General features: G+C 45.0%; 2 protein-coding genes across 2 annotated transcripts; both read left to right on the top strand.

The window, feature by feature from the left end:
- Positions 1-220: 220 nt before the first annotated feature.
- LOC136465574 (uncharacterized) lies at positions 221-3,520 on the top strand. The gene is made up of 2 exons (XM_066464252.1): positions 221-3,107; positions 3,201-3,520. Exons 1-2 carry the CDS (start codon positions 221-223, stop codon positions 3,518-3,520), a joined length of 3,207 nt encoding a protein of 1,068 aa, XP_066320349.1.
- A 1,083-nt stretch (positions 3,521-4,603) lies between these two features.
- Positions 4,604-5,257, top strand: LOC136463317 (uncharacterized). Its single transcript, XM_066462319.1, has one exon. It carries the CDS (start codon positions 4,604-4,606, stop codon positions 5,255-5,257), a length of 654 nt encoding a protein of 217 aa, XP_066318416.1.
- Positions 5,258-17,789: the final 12,532 nt, after the last annotated feature.

Raw genomic sequence — 17,789 nt, 5'->3', positions numbered from 1 at the left:
CATTACTACATTTCAGCACATTCCATTTACATATTACCCCACCAAGCTCCACTTAAAAGCACCGTGAGCTGTTGCACCGTAGTCTCTTCACTCTTCCACTACAGATTGCAGCCCTGGTTCTTGCCCTTTCCAGGAAGAGAAAGAACTTGTTCAGCAAGTGGTGCGGGAGTGATTCCACATATATTCCACATATATATTGTCATTTTTCCCCTCTACTAATATGACAGGACGTGGAGATGGTGCCGCTGTTTCGGTGGAGGAATTCCAGGAGCTGCGTACACAAATGAATGATTTGATGCAACAACTACAAACTCTCCAATTGAACATGCCTCATAGAGAACCACCACCAAATGAGGATGATGACAATGAGGATAACGAGGCACCACGTCGTGCTGCTGGTCATGGACATGGACGTGGTGGGTTTGGCCATGGTTTTGGTCGTGCTCGGCGCATTCTAGTTGGAGGAAGAGATTATGATGGTGATGATGATATGTTGTCCGACATGGATGATCATCGACATGGTGGTGGCCATCATGGTTATCGTGACCGCCATCGTTGTCGTAATGATGATGGTTTAAGAAACATGAAAGTGTCTATTCCCCCTTTCAGCGGACAGGAGAATGCTGATGCTTATTTTGAATGGGAGACCAAGGTGGAACAAATATTTGATTTGTATGAATACTCTGCTGAAAAGAAGGCAAAGCTTGCAGCCATTGAGTTTAAAGGCTATGCCATAACTTGGTGGAATCAGGTCCGTACTGAATATCAGAGAGTTGGGCATGTTCGTATAACTTGGGAAGACATGAAGAGAGAAATGCGACGTCGTTTTGTTCCAGCATATTACTCTCGTGATCTACATTTGAAGCTGAAACGTCTTGTGCAAGGTACTCGTACTGTTGATGAATATTTTCAAGAATTGGAAATGTGTGTACTTCGTACAGGGATAACTGAAGATGAGGAATCCACAATGGCTTGGTTTCTAGTTGGCCTCAATAAACCCATTGCTGATAAAGTGGATATGACAACCTACACATGTCTCACCGAGTTGGTTCATTTTGCAAAGAGGGCTGAAAGGCAAATTGCTACGTCTTACAAATACAATGCTTCATGGCGTCATTCCCAACAGCAAGGGGATGTCACGCCTCAATTCCAACAGCAAGGAGCTGCAACGCCCAAATCCTCATCTCGTGGAGCAAATAGATATCTTCCAACTTCTTCCAAACAATTGGATGTGAAAGGTAAAGCTGTGAGTTCAAGTCAGCCCACTTCTTCTACTGCAGCCACCCAACACAAGACAAGCAAGATTGAGTGTTTTAAGTGTGGTGGTCATGGGCATAAGCAAGCTGAATGTCCCAATCGTCGTACTATTATTGCACTTGCTGATGGTTCTTATGATTCCCAAAGTGAAGAGGAGGACGAGTTTAACAATGTATTTGCAGATCTTAATCTTAACACTTGTGAGTATTCAGCAGAGGATGGCACATTTGAGCTAGGTCTAAATTGTTTAGCCATTCAACCTATTCCAACTTTTGCTCACAATGACCTATTACAAGATGTTGTTTCTCCATCTTTCGACGAGATTACTAGTGATGATTTTGATGAGTTGCTTGCTGATTTTCCTGATTTGACGTGTTCTATAATGAACACACCATCTCCTTCTTTGGTGGTGAGGCGAGTTCTTTCCACTCAATTTGTTGCTGCTGAACAAGGACAACGCCATAATTTGTTTCAATCCAGATGCAAAGTGAAAGGACAAGTGTGCCGTTTCATCATAGATGGTGGGAGCTGCAATAATATTGTTAGTGCTTTGCTTATTGAGAAGCTTGGCTTGCAGCCACGTCGCCATCCACATCCATACCATATGCAATGGTTGAATAATTCTGGGACAGTTAAGGTTTCAGCCATGATTCGTTTGTCATTTTCCATTGGTGATTATCATGGAGAGGTGGATTGTGATATTGTCCCCATGCAAGCATGCCATTTGCTGCTTGGTCGGCCCTGGCAATTTGATGTGGACTCGGTGCATTTTGGACAGTCTAACAAACACACTTTCATTCACAATGACAAGAAGGTGGTTCTTATTCCATTATCTCCAGAGGAGATACATGCTTCAGATATGGCTCGCAAGAAAAGAGAGGAATCTGACAAAAGAAAATTGAGTGAGATCCCCAACACAAGTAAGGGAGAGAGTTCTAACCCATCCAGCCACATAAAGACTCATGCCAATCCTAAACAGCCACACCACACTGAGTGTCTCTTTGTGAGCAAGAGTGATATGAGAGAAGTGAGAAACACCACAGCCCCATTCTTTGTGCTCTTGCACAAGGAGGTCTTACTTTCGACTAACGATTTACCTTCATCGCTGCCTAGTGTTGTTCTTGATCTCTTACAGGACTTCGAAGATGTTTTTCCTGATGAGATACCAGCTGGACTTCCTCCACTCCGTGGAATTGAGCATCAAATTGATTTGGTACCAGGTGCTTCTCTTCCAAATCGTCTAGCCTACCGCACCAATCCCACAGAGACAAAGGAAATTCAGCGACAGGTAAAAGAGCTTTTGGACAAAGGGTATGTTCGTGAATCCTTATCACCATGTGCTGTTCCCGTTCTTTTAGTTCCAAAGAAAGATGGCTCTTGGCGCATGTGTGTTGATTGTCGTGCTATCAATGCTATAACTGTTCGATATCGCCATCCCATTCCACGACTTGATGACATGTTAGATGAATTGAGTAGTTCCATCATTTTCACCAAGATTGATTTGCATAGTGGCTATCATCAAATCCGCATGAAACTTGGTGATGAATGGAAAACAGCGTTTAAAACTAAAATTGGTCTCTATGAATGGCTTGTGATGCCATTTGGCTTGACAAATGCTCCTTCAACTTTTATGCGCTTAATGAACCATGTTTTACGAGCTTTCATTGGCAAGTTTGTAGTTGTTTATTTTGATGATATTCTGATATATAGCAAATCATTTGATGAACATCTTGATCATATCCGTCAAGTACTTGCTGTTTTGAGGGAAGAGAAATTGTATGGCAACATTGCTAAGTGCACCTTTTGCACAGACCGTGTTGTTTTCCTTGGCTTTGTTGTTTCCGCAGATGGTATTCAGGTTGATGAAGAAAAGGTTAAAGCAACAAAGGATTAGCCTACACCTACAAATGTGAGTCAAGTTCAAAGTTTTCATGGTCTTGCAGGTTTTTACAGGCGTTTTGTTAAAGATTTCAGCACCATCGCTGCACCCCTCAACAATTTGACAAAGAAGGATGTTCCATTCAAGTGGGGTAATGAACAAGACCAAGCCTTCAATGAGCTGAAAACAAAGCTTTGTGAAGCACCGCTGCTACAACTTCCTGATTTTGGTAAGACATTTGAGATCGAATGTGATGCAAGTGGTATTGGCATAGGAGGTGTACTACTTCAAGAAGGTAAACCTGTTGCCTACTTTTTTGAAAAGTTGAATGGTCCACATCTGAATTATTCTGTCTATGATAAAGAGCTTTATGCCTTAGTTTGAGTTTTGGAAGTTTGGCAACATTATTTGTTACCTAAAGAATTTGTCATCCATTCTGATCATGAAGCTTTGAAATATCTAAAAAGTCAAGGCAAACTGAACCGTAGACATGCTAAATGGATTGAGTTCATTGAAACATTTCCCTATGTTGTAAAACATAAGCATGGAAAAGATAACATTGTTGCCGATGCCTTATCACGGAGATGTGGTTTGGTTACACAATTAGATACAAAAGTGCTTGGTTTGGAATCCATTAAAACACTCTATGCAGCTGATTCTGATTTTAAAGAACCTTTCTCTCATTGCATTTCTGGAAAAGGCTGGGACAAGTATTATGTGCATGATGGTTTTTTATTTCGCACTAACAAACTATGCATTCCAGCCTGCTCGATTCGTCAAGTTCTTTTGCAGGAAGCACATGCTGGTGGCTTAGCTGGTCATTTTGGCATCAAAAAGACATTGGACATGCTCTCCAATCATTTCTTTTGGCCACATATGCGACGTGATGTCCAGCGACATGTTGCACGCTGCATAATCTGCTTGAAAGCTAAGTCCCACCTTAATCCCCATGGTCTTTATACTCCATTACCAGTTCCGAATGTACCTTGGAAAGATATATCCATGGATTTTATTTTGGGGTTACCTCGGTCTCAGAGGGGGAGGGATTCTATCTTTGTTGTTGTTGACCGATTCTCTAAAATGGCACATTTTATTCCATGTCATAAGAACGACGATGCTTCACACGTTGCTGATTTGTTTTTCAGGGAGATCGTTCGTTTACATGGAGTACCAAGGACTATTGTTTCAGATAGGGATACAAAATTTCTAAGCTATTTTTGGAAGACGTTATGGGCTAAACTTGGTACAAAGTTGTTATTTTCCACCACTTGTCATCCGCAAACCGATGGGCAAACTGAAGTTGTCAACCGTACCTTGTCCACCATGTTGCGTGCTGTGTTGAAAAAGAATTTGAAGCAGTGGGAAGACTGCCTTCCACATGTTGAATTTGCTTATAACAGGGCAATCCATTCCACAACAAACTTTTGTCCATTTGAAATTGTTTATGGGTTTAAACCGCATACTCCCATGGATCTTTTGCCTTTACCATTACAGGAACAAGTTAACTTGGATGCAGCAAAGAGATCAGATTTTCTCAAGAAGCTACATGATGAGACAAGAAGGAATATCGAGAAGAAATCTGCACAATATGCAAAGCAAGCGAACAAAGGTAAGAAGGTTACATTCCAGCCCGGAGACCTCGTGTGGTTGCATCTACGCAAGGATCGATTTCCCCAACAGCGCAAGAGTAAGTTATCTCCTAGGGGTGATGGTCCGTTCAAGGTTTTACACAAGATAAATGATAATGCTTACAAAATTGAGCTGCCACCTGAATATTCCAATGTGAGTACAACATTCAATGTCAAAGACTTGCTTCCATTTGTTGGTGAGCCTGAGTCGAGGATGACTCCTTCTCAAGAGGGGGAGGCTAATGAGGACATTCCTAGCATTCACTCATCTTCAAATGAAACTCCACTTGATAAAGCTGGTCCAATTACAAGAAGTAGAGCTAAACAATTGGAGAAGGAAATTCATTCTCAGGTGAACGCTAACCTTATGTTTAATAATCAGTTTATGTTGAATGAGCCTATGCTTTTGAGTTCTTGTTCCAATGTCCTTAGGAATGATGGAGTGTATGAACCAGCATGGGATGAAGATGGATTCAAGCCTCTAGACATTTGAACCAAGAAGCCTATGGTGCGCAAGAATAAAATGGTGGTTCATCACCTTTACATGGAAATGCAACCAGAAGCTAGATGACTGATACATGGTACGAATTCCAAGCATCACCGCGGACAGAATACAAGGAGTTAGACGGTGTTCTATATGTGGATGGAAGCGTCTTCAAGTCTACTTTCCAGCCCATCAAACGGCTCATTATTTGGACTTCCCAATAAAGAGTTATGCTCATTTTAGTAACTGCTATCAGAAGCTGAAAGACGCGCGAACCAGCCACGAAATCCACTGGTGCATGCGCATGCTGCCATTTACTCCAAGCTGAACGTCCCTATCCCTATATATATCTTGTACTAGACAATGAAAGGTCAGACCTTGATTAGCTGAATTCAGAATACACAAACTCGTGGAGTTTTGTTTATGCGTGAGTCTTGAGAGGCTTGCAAACTTGTTCTTTCGATTCCTGAGGGAGTTGTAGAACGCCGAACCGCGGTTCACCCAGTTCGTGCCTTCACGTCTATAGGGCGTGATTGCGTGGGCTGTTTCGTCGGTACGTGGAAGGGTGATTGTCTCGGTAGTTCGTCGCGTGGACAGCCTCGCGGTGCACTGCCTCTTCACCAGGTCACGCAGCGACAAGTTATCAAGTTCGCGGATCCTACGAGAAGATCGGGCCACAAAACTTGCTACACGCGTTGCATAGGCGTGTGCACATCAAACACTGTCTCCAAATGGAAAGAAGCGAGATTCCAAATTACCCACATCAACTATGAGTTCCATCGGGTGCATCCAAAACGATGTTCGAGCCTATCATACATTCGACGCAAACAGTGCACCTATCTTGCGTCAAGATTAACACTGTCTCTAAATGGACCAAAACAACTTTCCACTTGAGCCTCATCACCTAGTGGTACCATCGAGTGCATCCAAAATGATTTCTGAGCCTATGGTATGTTTGGCACAAACCATGCACCTATCTTGCACCGACACTAACACTGTCACCAAAGAGAAATAAGCACTGTTTGCCTAAATGGCCGTTTAGCCTGTTTAAACACCGTGTAAACGCTACATGGTGGTGCTCCGTATCCGTTTATTCATCCGTTTAACCTGTTTAATTGTTTGTTTAGCCCGTTTAATGGACTAGTTAGCCCGAATAAAGGCTAAACGGTAGGTGACCGATTGTTTATCGTCTAGCGTTTGGGAAAACATTGGAAATAAGTGAGATTCCACATGACCCACGTCCCCTAGGAGTTCCATCGGGTGCGTCCAAAATGATTTCTGAGCCTATGGTACGTTCGACGCAAACCGTGCTCCTATCTTGCGTTAGGATTAGCACTATGTCCAAATGGACTGAAACAAGCTTCCACTTGAGCCTCATCACATAGTGGTACCATCAGGTGGTCCAAAATGATTTCTGAACCTATGGAACATCTAGCGTAAACCATGCACCTATCTTGCACCGACACTAACACTATATCCAAAGAGAAACAAGTGAGATTTCACATGACCAACGTCACCATGGAGTTCCATCGGGTACGCCCAAAATGATTTCTAAGCCTATGTTACACTCGATGCAAACCACGCACCTATCTTGCGTCAAGATTAGCACTATGTCCGGAACGACCAAAATGAGCTTCCACTTGAGCCTCGTCACCTAGTGGTACCATCGAGTGCGTCCAAACCAATTTCTGAGCCAATGGTATGTCTAGTGCAAACCATGCACCTATCTTGCACCGACTCAAACACTGTCTCCAAATGGAAAGAAGCGAGATTCCAAATGACCCACATCAACCATGAGTTCCATCGGATGCGTCCAAAATGATGTTCGAGCCTATCGTACATTCGATGCAAACTATGCACCTATCTTGCATCAACATTAACACTATCTCTAAATGGACCGAAACAACTTTCCACTTGAGCCTCATCACCTAGTGGTACCATCGAGTGCCTCCAAAACGATTTGTGAGCCTATGGTACGTTTGGCGCAAACCGTGCACCTATCTTGCACCGACACTAACACTGTCTCCAAAGATAAATAGGCATTGTTCGCCAAAACAGCCGTTTACCCTATTTAAACACCGTGTAAACGCTACACGGTTGTGCTCCGTGTTCGTTTATTCATCCGTTTACCCATTTAATTGTTCGTTTAGCCCATTTAATGGACTATTTAGCCCGAATAAAGGCTAAACGGTAGTTGACCGATTGTTTATCATTTAGCGTTTGGGAAAACATTGGAAATAAGTGAGATTCCACATGACCCACATCCCCTAGGAGTTCCATCGGGTGTGTGCAAAATGATTTCTGATCCTATGGTACGTTCGACACAAACCATGCTCCTATCTTGCGTCAGGATTAGCACTATGTCCGAAAGGACCGAAACAAGCTTCCACTTGAGCCTCATCACATAGTGGTACCATCAGGTGCGTCCAAAATGATTTCTAAGCCTATGGAACATCTAGCGCAAACCAAGCACCTATCTTCAACCGACACTAACACTGTCTCCAAATGGAAAGAAGCGAGATTCCAAATGACCCACATCAACTATGAGTTCCATCGGGTGCAACCAAAATGATGTTCGAGCCTATCATACATTCGACGCAAACGGTGCACCTATCTTGCGTCAAGATTAACACTGTCTCTAAACGGACCGAAACAACTTTCCACTTGAGCGTCACCTAGTGGTACCATCGAGTGCATCCAAAATGATTTCTGAGCCTATGGTATGTTTGGCGCAAACCGTGCACCTATCTTGCACCGACACTAACACTATCACCAAAGAGAAATAAGCACTGTTTGCCTAAATGGCCGTTTAGCCTATTGAAACACCGTGTAAACGCTACACGGTGGTGCTCCGTATCCGTTTATTCATCCGTTTAACCCGTTTAATTGTTTGTTTAGCCCATTTAATGGACTAGTTAGCCCGAATAAAGGCTAAACGGTAGGTGACTGATTGTTTGTCGTCTAGCGTTTGGGAAAACATTGGAAATAAGTGAGATTCCACATGACCCACATCCCCTAGGAGTTCCATTGGGTGCGTCCAAAATGATTTCCGAGCCTATGGTACGTTCGACGCAAACCGTGCTCCTATCTTGCGTTAGGATTAGCACTATGTCCAAATGGACCGAAACAAGCTTCCACTTGAGCCTCATCACATAGTGGTACTATTAGGTGCGTCCAAAATGATTTCTGAACCTATGGTACGTCTAGCGCAAACCATGCACCTATCTTGCACCGACACTAACACAATATCCAAAGAGAAATTCACATGACCAACGTCACCATGGAGTTCCATCGGGTACGCCCAAAATGATTTCTGAGCCTATGTTACGCTCGACGCAAACCACGCACCTATCTTGCGTCAAGATTAGCACTATGTCCTAAACGACCGAAATGAGCTTCCACTTGAGCCTCGTCACCTAGTGGTACCATCGAGTGCGTCCAAACCAAGTTTTAAGCCAATGGTATGTCTAGTGCAAACCATGCACCTATCTTGCACTGACTCTAACACTGTCTCCAAATGGAAAGAAGCGAGATTCCAAATGACCCACATCAACTATGAGTTCCATCGGGTGCGTCCAAAACGATGTTCGAGCCTATCGTACATTCGAGGCAAACTATGCACCGATCTTGCATCAAGATTAACACTATCTCTAAATGGACCAAAACAACTTTCCACTTGAGCCTCATCACCTAGTGGTACCATCGAGTGCCTCCAAAACGATTTGTGAGCCTATGTTATGTTTGGCGCAAACCGTGCACCTATCTTGCACCGACACTAACACTGTCTCCAAAGATAAATAAGCACTGTTCGCCAAAACAGCCATTTAGCCTGTTTAAACACCGTGTAAACGCTACACGGTGGTGCTCCGTGTCCGTTTATTCGTCCATTTACCCTGTTTAATTGTTCGTTTAGCCCGTTTAATGGACTGTTTAGCCCGAATAAAGGCTAAATGGTAGGTGACCGATTGTTTATCGTTTAGCGTTTGGGAAAACATTGGAAATAAGTGAGATTCCACAAGATCCACGTCCCCTAGGAGTTCCATCGGGTGCGTCCAAAATGATTTCTGAGCCTATGGTACATTCGACGCAAACCGTGCTCCTATCTTGCGTCAGGATTAGCACTATGTCCGAAAGGACCGAAACGAGCGTCCACTTGAGCCTCATCACATAGTGGTACCATCAGGTGCGTCCAAAATGATTTCTGAGCCTATGGTGCGTCTAGCGCAAACCATGCACCTATCTTGCACCGACACTAACACTGTCTCTAAATGGAAAGAAGTGAGATTCCACACGACCCATGTCACCTAGGTGTTCCGTCAGGCGTGTCAAATGATTTTTGAGCGTATGGCACGTTCGACGCAAACCGTGCTCCTATCTTGCATGAAGATTAGCACTGTCTCCAAACGGACTGAAACGAGCTTCCACTTGGGCCTCGTCACCTAGTGGTACCATCGGGTGCATCCAAAACGATTGCTAAGCCTATGGTACGTCAAGTGCAAACCATGCTCCTATCTTGCACCGATAACACTGTCTCCAAATGGAAAGGAGTGAGATTCCACACGACCCACGTCTCCTAGGAGCTCCGTCGGGTGCGTCCAAAACAATGTCTAAGCCTATGGTACATCCGACGCAAACCATGCACCTATCTTGTGTCAAGATTAGCACTATCTTCAAATGGACCGCAACGAGATTTCAATTGAGCCTCGTCACTTCGGAGTACCAACGGGTGCATCCAAAATGATTTCTGAGCCGATGGTACGTTTGGCGCAAACTGTGCACCTATCTTGCATAGACACTAACACTATATCCAAAGGGAAAGAAGTGAGATTCCACATGACCACATCACCATGGAGTTCCATCGGGTACGTCCAAAATGATTTCTGAGCCTATGTTATGCTCGACGCAAACCATGCACCTATCTTGTGTCAAGATTAGCACTATGTCCAAAAGGACCGAAATGAGCTTCCACTTGAGCCTCGTCAACTAGTGGTACCATCGAGTGTGTCCAAAATGATTTCCGAGCTAATGGTATGTCTAGTGCAAACCATGCACCTATCTTGCACCGACACTAACACTGTATCCAAATGGAAGGAAGTGACATTCCAAATGACCCACATCAACTATGAGTTCCATCGGGTGCATCCAAAATGATGTTTGAGCCTATCGTACATTCGACGCAAACTGTGCACCTATCTTGCATCAAGATTAACACTATCTCTAAACAAACCGAAACAACTTTCCACTTGAGCCTCATCACCTAGTGGTACCATCGAGTGCGTTCAAAACGATTTCTGAGCCTATGGTACGTTTGGTGCAAACCATGCACCTATCTTGCCCTAACACTAACACTGTCTCCAAAGAGAAAGAAGTGAGATTCCACATGACCCACGTCCCCTAGGAGATCCCTCAGGTGTGTCCAAATTGATTTCTGAGCCTATGGTACGTTCGACGCAAACTGTGCTCCTATCTTGCGTCAGGATTAGCACTATGCCCGAAAGAACCAAAACGAGCTTCCACTTGAGCCTCATCACATAGTGGTACCATCAGGTGCGTCCAAAATGATTTCTAAGCCTATGGTACGTCTAGTACAAACCATGCACCTATCTTGCACCGGTACTAACATAGTCTCCAAACGAGAAGAAGTAAGATTCCACACGACCCACATCTCCTAAGAGTTCTATCGGGTGCGTCCAAAACGATGTCCGAGCCTATGGTACGTCCGACACAAACCATGCACCTATCTTGTGTCAAGATTAGCACTATGTCCGAAAGGACCGAAATGAGCTACCACTTGAGCCTCGTCACCTAGTGGTACCATCGAGTGCGTCTAAAACGATTTCTGAGCCAATGATATGTCCAGTGCGAACCATACACCTATCTTGCACCAACACTAACTCTGTCTCCAAATGGAAAGAAGCAAGATTCCAAATGACCCATATCAACTATGAGTTCCATCGGGTGCGTCCAAACTGATGTTTGAGCCTATCGTACATTCAACGCAAACTGTGCACCTATCTGGCATCAAGATTGACACTATCTCCAAACGGACCGGAACAACTTTCCACTTGAGCCTCATCACCTAGTCGTACCATCGAGTGCGTCCAAAATGATTTATGAACCTATGGTACTATTGGCGCAAACCATGCACCTATCTTGCACCAACACTAACACTATCTCTAAATGGAAAGAAGTGAGATTCCACACGACCCACATCACCTAGGAGTTCCGTCGAACGCGTCCAAAATGATTTTTGAGCGTATGGTATGTTTGACGCAAACCGTGCACCTATCTTGTGTCAAGATTAGCACTATCTCCAAATGGACCGAAATGAGCTTCCACTTGAGCCTCATCACATAGTGGTACCATCAGGTGCGTCAAAAATGATTTCTGAGCCTATGGTACGTCTAGCGCAAACCATGCACCTATCTTGTACCGACACTAAAACTTTCTCTAAATGGAAAGAAGTGAGATTCCACACGACCCACGTCACCTAGGAGTTCCGTCGGGCGCGTCCAAAATGATTTTTGAGCGTAAGGTACGTTCGACGCAAACCGTGCACCTATCTTGCATGAAGATTAGCACTATCTCCAAATGGGCTGAAACGAGCTTCCACTTGAGCCTCGTCACCTAGTGGTACCATTGGGTGCGTCCAAAATGTTTGCTAAGCCTATGGTGCGTCTGGCACAAACCATGCACCTATCTTGCACCGATACTAACACTGTCTCCAAATGGAAAGAAGTGAGATTCCACATGACCCACGCCTCCTAGGAGCTCCGTCGGGTGCGTCCAAAATGATGTCCGAGCCTATGGTACGTCCGACGCAAACCAACGGGTGGGTCCAAAATGATTTCTGAGCCGATGGTACGTTTGGCGCAAACTGTGCACCTATCTTGCACTGACACTAACACTATATCCAAAGAGAAAGAAGTGAGATTGCACATGACCCACGTCACCATGGAGTTCCATCGGGTACGTCCAGAATGATTTTCGAGCCTATGTTACGCACGACGCAAACCATGCACCGATCTTGCGTCAAGATTAACACTATGTCCGAAAGGACCGAAATGAGCTTCCACTTGAGCCTTGTCACCTAGTGGTACCATCGAGTGCGTCCAAAATGATTTCTGAGCCAATGGTATGTCTATGCAACTATCGTGCACCGACGCTAACACTGTCTCCAAATAGAAAGAAGTGAGATTCCAAATGACCCACATCAACTATGAGTTCCATCGGGTGCATCCAAAATGATGTTTGAGCCTATCGTACATTCGATGCAAACTGTGCACCTATCTTGCGTCAAGATTAACAATATCTCTAAACAGACCGAAACAACTTTCCACTTGAGCCTCATCACCTAGTGGCACCATCGAGTGCGTCCGAAATGATTTCTAAGCCTATGGTACGTTTGGCACAAACCGTGCACCTATCTTGCACTGACACTAACACTGTCTCCAAAGAGAAAGAAGTGAGATTCCACATGACCCATGTCGCCTAGGAGCTTCATCGGGTGCGTCCAAAATGATGTCTGAGCCTATGGTACGTCCGACACAAACCGTGCACCTATCTTCTGTCAAGATTAGCACTATCTCCAAATGGACCGAAATGAGCTTCCACTTGAGCCTCATCACATAGTAGTACCATCTGGTGCGTCGAAAATGATTTCTGAGCCTATGGTTCGTCTAGCGCAAACCATGCACCTATCTTGCACCGACACTAAAACTGTCTCTAAATGGAAAGAAGTGAGATTCCACACGACCCACGTCACCTAGGAGTTCTGTCGGGCGCGTCCAAAATGATTTTTGAGCGTAAGGTACGTTCTACGCAAACCGTGCACCTATCTTGCATGAAGATTAGCACTATCTCCAAACGGATTGAAACAAGCTTCCACTTGAGCCTCGTCACCTAGTGGTACCATTGGGTGCGTCCAAAACGTTTGCTAAGCCTATGGTGCGTCTAGTACAAACCATGCACCTATCTTGCACCGATACTAACACTGTCTCCAAACGGAAAGAAGTGAGATTCCACATGACCCACGCCTCCTAGGAGCTCCGTCGGGTGTGTCCAAAATGATGTCCGAGCCTATGGTACGTCTGATGCAAACCAATGGGTGGGTCCAAAATGATTTATGAGCTGATGGTACGTTTGGCGCAAACTATGCACCTATCTTGCACTGACACTAACACTATATCCAAAGAGAAAGAAGTGAGATTGCACATGACCCACGTCACCATGGAGTTCCATCGGGTGCGTCCAAAATGATATTCAAGCCTATGTTACGCACGACGCAAACCATGCACCGATCTTGCGTCAAGATTAACACTATGTCCGAAAGGACCAAAAAGAGCTTCCACTTGAGCCTCGTCAACTAGTGGTACCATCGAGTGTGTCCAAAATGATTTATGAGCCAATGGTCTGTCTAGTGCAAACCATGCAACTATCGTGCACCGACACTAACACTGTCTCCAAATAGAAAGAACCATGATTCCAAATGACCCACATCAACTATAAGTTCCATCAGGTGAGTCCAAAATGATGTTTGAGCCTATCGTACATTCGACGCAAACTTTGCACCTATCTTGCGTCAAGATTAACAGTATCTCTAAATGGACCGAAACAACTTCCCACTTGAGCCTCATCACCTAGTGGCACCATCGAGTGCGTCCAAAATGATTTCTAAGCCTATGGTATGTTTGGTGCAAACCGTGCACCTATCTTGCACCGACACTAACACTGTCTCCAAAGAGAAAGAAGTGAGATTCCACATGACCCACGTCCCCAAGGAGCTTCGTCGGGTGCATCCATAATGATGTCCAAGCCTATGGTACGTCCGAAGCAAACCATGCTCCTATCTTGCGTCAGGATTAGTGCTATGTCCGAAAGGACCGAAATGAGCTTCCACTTGAGCCTCATCACATAGTGGTACCATCAGGTGCGTCCAAAATGATTTCTGAGCCTATGGTACGTCTAGCGCAAACCAAGCACCTATCTTGCACCGACACTAACACTATATCTAAATGGAAAGAAGTGAGATTCCACACGACCCACGTCACCTAGGAGTTCCGTTGGGCGCGTTCAAAATGATTTTTGAGCATAAGGTACGATCGATGCAAACCGTGCAACTATCTTGCATGAAGATTTGCACTATCTTCAAACGGACTAAAACGAGCTTCCACTTGAGCCTTGTCACCTAGTGGTACCATCGGGTGCATCCAAAATGATTGCTAAGCCTATGGCACGTCTAGCGCAAACCATGCACCTATCTTGCACCGATACTAACACTATCTCCAAATGGAAAGGAGTGAGATTCCACATGACCCATGCCTCCTAGGAGCTCCATCGGGTGCGTCCAAAATGATGTCCGAGCCTATGGTTCATCCGACGCAAACCAACGGGTGGGTCCAAAATGATTTCTGAGCCGATGGTATGTTTGGCGCAAACTGTGCACCTATCTTGCACTGACACTAATACTATATCCAAAGAGAAAGAAGTGAGATTGCACATGACCCACGTCACCATGGAGTTCCATCGGGTACGTCCAAAATGATTTTCAAGCCTATGTTACGCACGACGCAAACCATGCACCGATCTTGCATCAAGATTGACACTATGTCCAAAAAGGACCGAAATGAGCTTCCACTTGAGCCTCGTCACCTAGTGGTACCATCGAGTGCGTCCAAAATGATTTCTAAGCCAATGGTATGTCTAGTGCAAACCTTGCAACTATCATGCACCGACACTAACACTATCTCCAAATAGAAAGAACCGAGATTCCAAATGACCCACATCAACTATGAGTTCCTTCGGGCGCGTCCAAAATGATGTTTGAGCCTATCGTACATTTGACACAAATTGTGCACCTATCTTACGTCAAGATTAACAGTATCTCTAAATGGACCAAAACAACTTTCCACTTGAGCCTCATCACCTAGTGGCACCATCGAGTGCGTCCAAAACGATTTCTAAGCCTATGGTACGTTTGGTGCAAACCGTGCACCTATCTTGCACCGACACGAACACTGTCTCCAAAGAGAAAGATGTGAGATTCCACAAGACCCATGTCCCCTAGGAGCTTCGTCGGGTGCGTCCAAAATGATGTCCGAGCCTATGGTATGTCCGAAGCAAACCATGCTCCTATCTTGCGTCAGGATTAGTGCTATGTCCGAAAGTACCAAAACGAGCTTCCACTTGAGGCTCATCACATAGTGGTACCATCAGGTGCATCCAAAATGATTTTTGAGCCTATGGTACATCTAGCGCAAACCATGCACCTATCTTTCACCGACACTAACACTGTATCTAAATGGAAAGAAGTGAGATTCCACACGACCCACATCACCTAGGAGTTCCGTCGGGCGTGTCCAAAATGATTTTTGAGCGTAAGGTACGTTCGATGCAAACCGTGCAACTATCTTGCATGAAGATTTGCACTATCTCCAAACGGACTGAAATGAGCTTCCACTTGAGCCTTGTCACCTAGTGGTACCATCGGGTGCATCCAAAACGATTGCTAAGCCTATGGTACGTCTAGTGCAAACCATGCACCTATCTTGCACCGATACTAACACTATCTCCAAACGGAAAGAAGTAAGATTCCACACGACCCACGTCTCCTAGGAGCTCCATCGGGTGCGTCGAAAACGAAGTCTGAGCCTATGGTACGTCCGACGCAAACCATGCACCTATCTTGTGTCAAGATTAGCACAATCTCCAAATGGACCAAACCGAGCTTTCACTTGAGCCTCGTCACTTCGGAGTACCAACGGGTGCATGCAAAATGATTTCTAGGCCGATGGTACGTTTGGCGCAAGCTGTGCACCTATCCTGCACCGACACTAACACTATATCCAAAGAGAAAGAAGTGAGATTCCACATGACCCACATCAACATGGAGTTCCATCGGGCACATCCAAAATGATTTCTGAGCCTATGTTACGCTCGACTCAAACCATGCACCGATCTTGCGTCAAGATTAGCACTATGTCCGAAAGGACCGAAATGAGCTACCACTTGAGCCTCATCACCTAGTGGTACCATCGAGTGCGTCTAAAACGATTTCTGAGCCAATGGTATGTCAAGTGCAAACCATGCACCTATCTTGCACCGACACTAACTCTATCTCCAAATGGAAAGAAGCAAGATTCCAAATGACCCATATCAACTATGAGTTCCATCGGGTGCGTCCAAAATGATGTTCGAGCCTATCGTACATTCAACGCAAACTGTGCACCTATCTGGCATCAAGATTAACACTATCTCCAAACGGACCGAAACAACTTTCCACTTGAGCCACATCACCTAGTGATACCATCGAGTGCGTCCAAAATGATTTCTGATCCTATGGTACTATTGGCGCAAACCATGCACCTACCTTGCACCGACACTAACACTGTCTCTAAATGGAAAGAAGTGAGATTCCACATGAGCCACATCACCTAGGAGTTCCTCGAACGCGTCCAAAATGATGTCCGAGCCTATGGTACGTCCGAAGCAAACCATGCTCCTATCTTGCGTCAGGATTAGTGCTATGTCCGAAAGGACCGAAACGAGCTTCCACTTGAGCCTCATCACATAGTGGTACCATCAGGTGCGTCCAAAATGATTTCTGAGCCTTTGGTACGTCTAGCGCAAACCATGCACCTAGTGGTACCATCGAGTGCCTCCTAGGAGCTCCGTCTGGTGCATCCAAAATGATGTCCGAGCCTATGGTACGTTCGACGCAAACCAACGGGTGGGTCCAAAATGATTTCTGAGCCGATGGTACGTTTGGCGCAAACTATACACCTATCTTGCACTAACACTAACACTATATCCAAAGAGAAAGAAGTGAGATTGCACATGACCCACGTCACCATGGAGTTCCATCGGGTACGTCCAAAATTATTTTCGAACCTATGTTACGCACGACGCAAACCAAGCACCGATCTTGCGTCAAGATTAACACTATGTCCGAAAAGGACCGAAATGAGCTTCCACTTGAGGCTTGTCACCTAGTGGTACCATCGAGTGCGTCCAAAATGATTTCTGAGCCAATGGTATGTCTAGTGCAAACCATGCAACTATCATGCACCGACACTACAACTGTATCCAAATGGAAGGAAGTGACATTCCAAATGACCCACATCAACTATGAGTTCCATCGGGTGCATCCAAAATGATGTTTGAGCCTATCGTACATTCGACGCAAACTGTGCACCTATCTTGCGTCAAGATTAACACTATCTCTAAACAAACCGAAACAACTTTCCACTTGAGCCTCATCACCTAGTGGTACCATCGAGTGCGTCCAAAACGATTTCTGAGCCTATGGTACATTTGGCGCAAACCATGCACCTATCTTGCCCTGACACTAACACTGTCTCCAAAGAGAAAGAAGTAAGATTCCACATGACCCACGTCCACAAGGAGATCCCTCGGGTGTGTCCAAAATGATTTCCGAGCCTATGGTACGTTCGACGCAAACCGTGCTCCTATCTTGCGTCAGGATTAGCACTATGCCCGAAAGAACCAAAACGAGCTTCCACTTGAGCCTCATCACATAGTG

The sequence above is a fragment of the Miscanthus floridulus genome, chromosome 7, assembly GCF_019320115.1.
Source record: "Miscanthus floridulus cultivar M001 chromosome 7, ASM1932011v1, whole genome shotgun sequence".
In the NCBI taxonomy this organism is placed as follows: Eukaryota; Viridiplantae; Streptophyta; class Magnoliopsida; order Poales; family Poaceae; genus Miscanthus; species Miscanthus floridulus.
The sequence above is the reverse complement of the archived record's forward strand: the minus strand, read 5'-3'. Positions and strand labels throughout refer to the sequence as shown.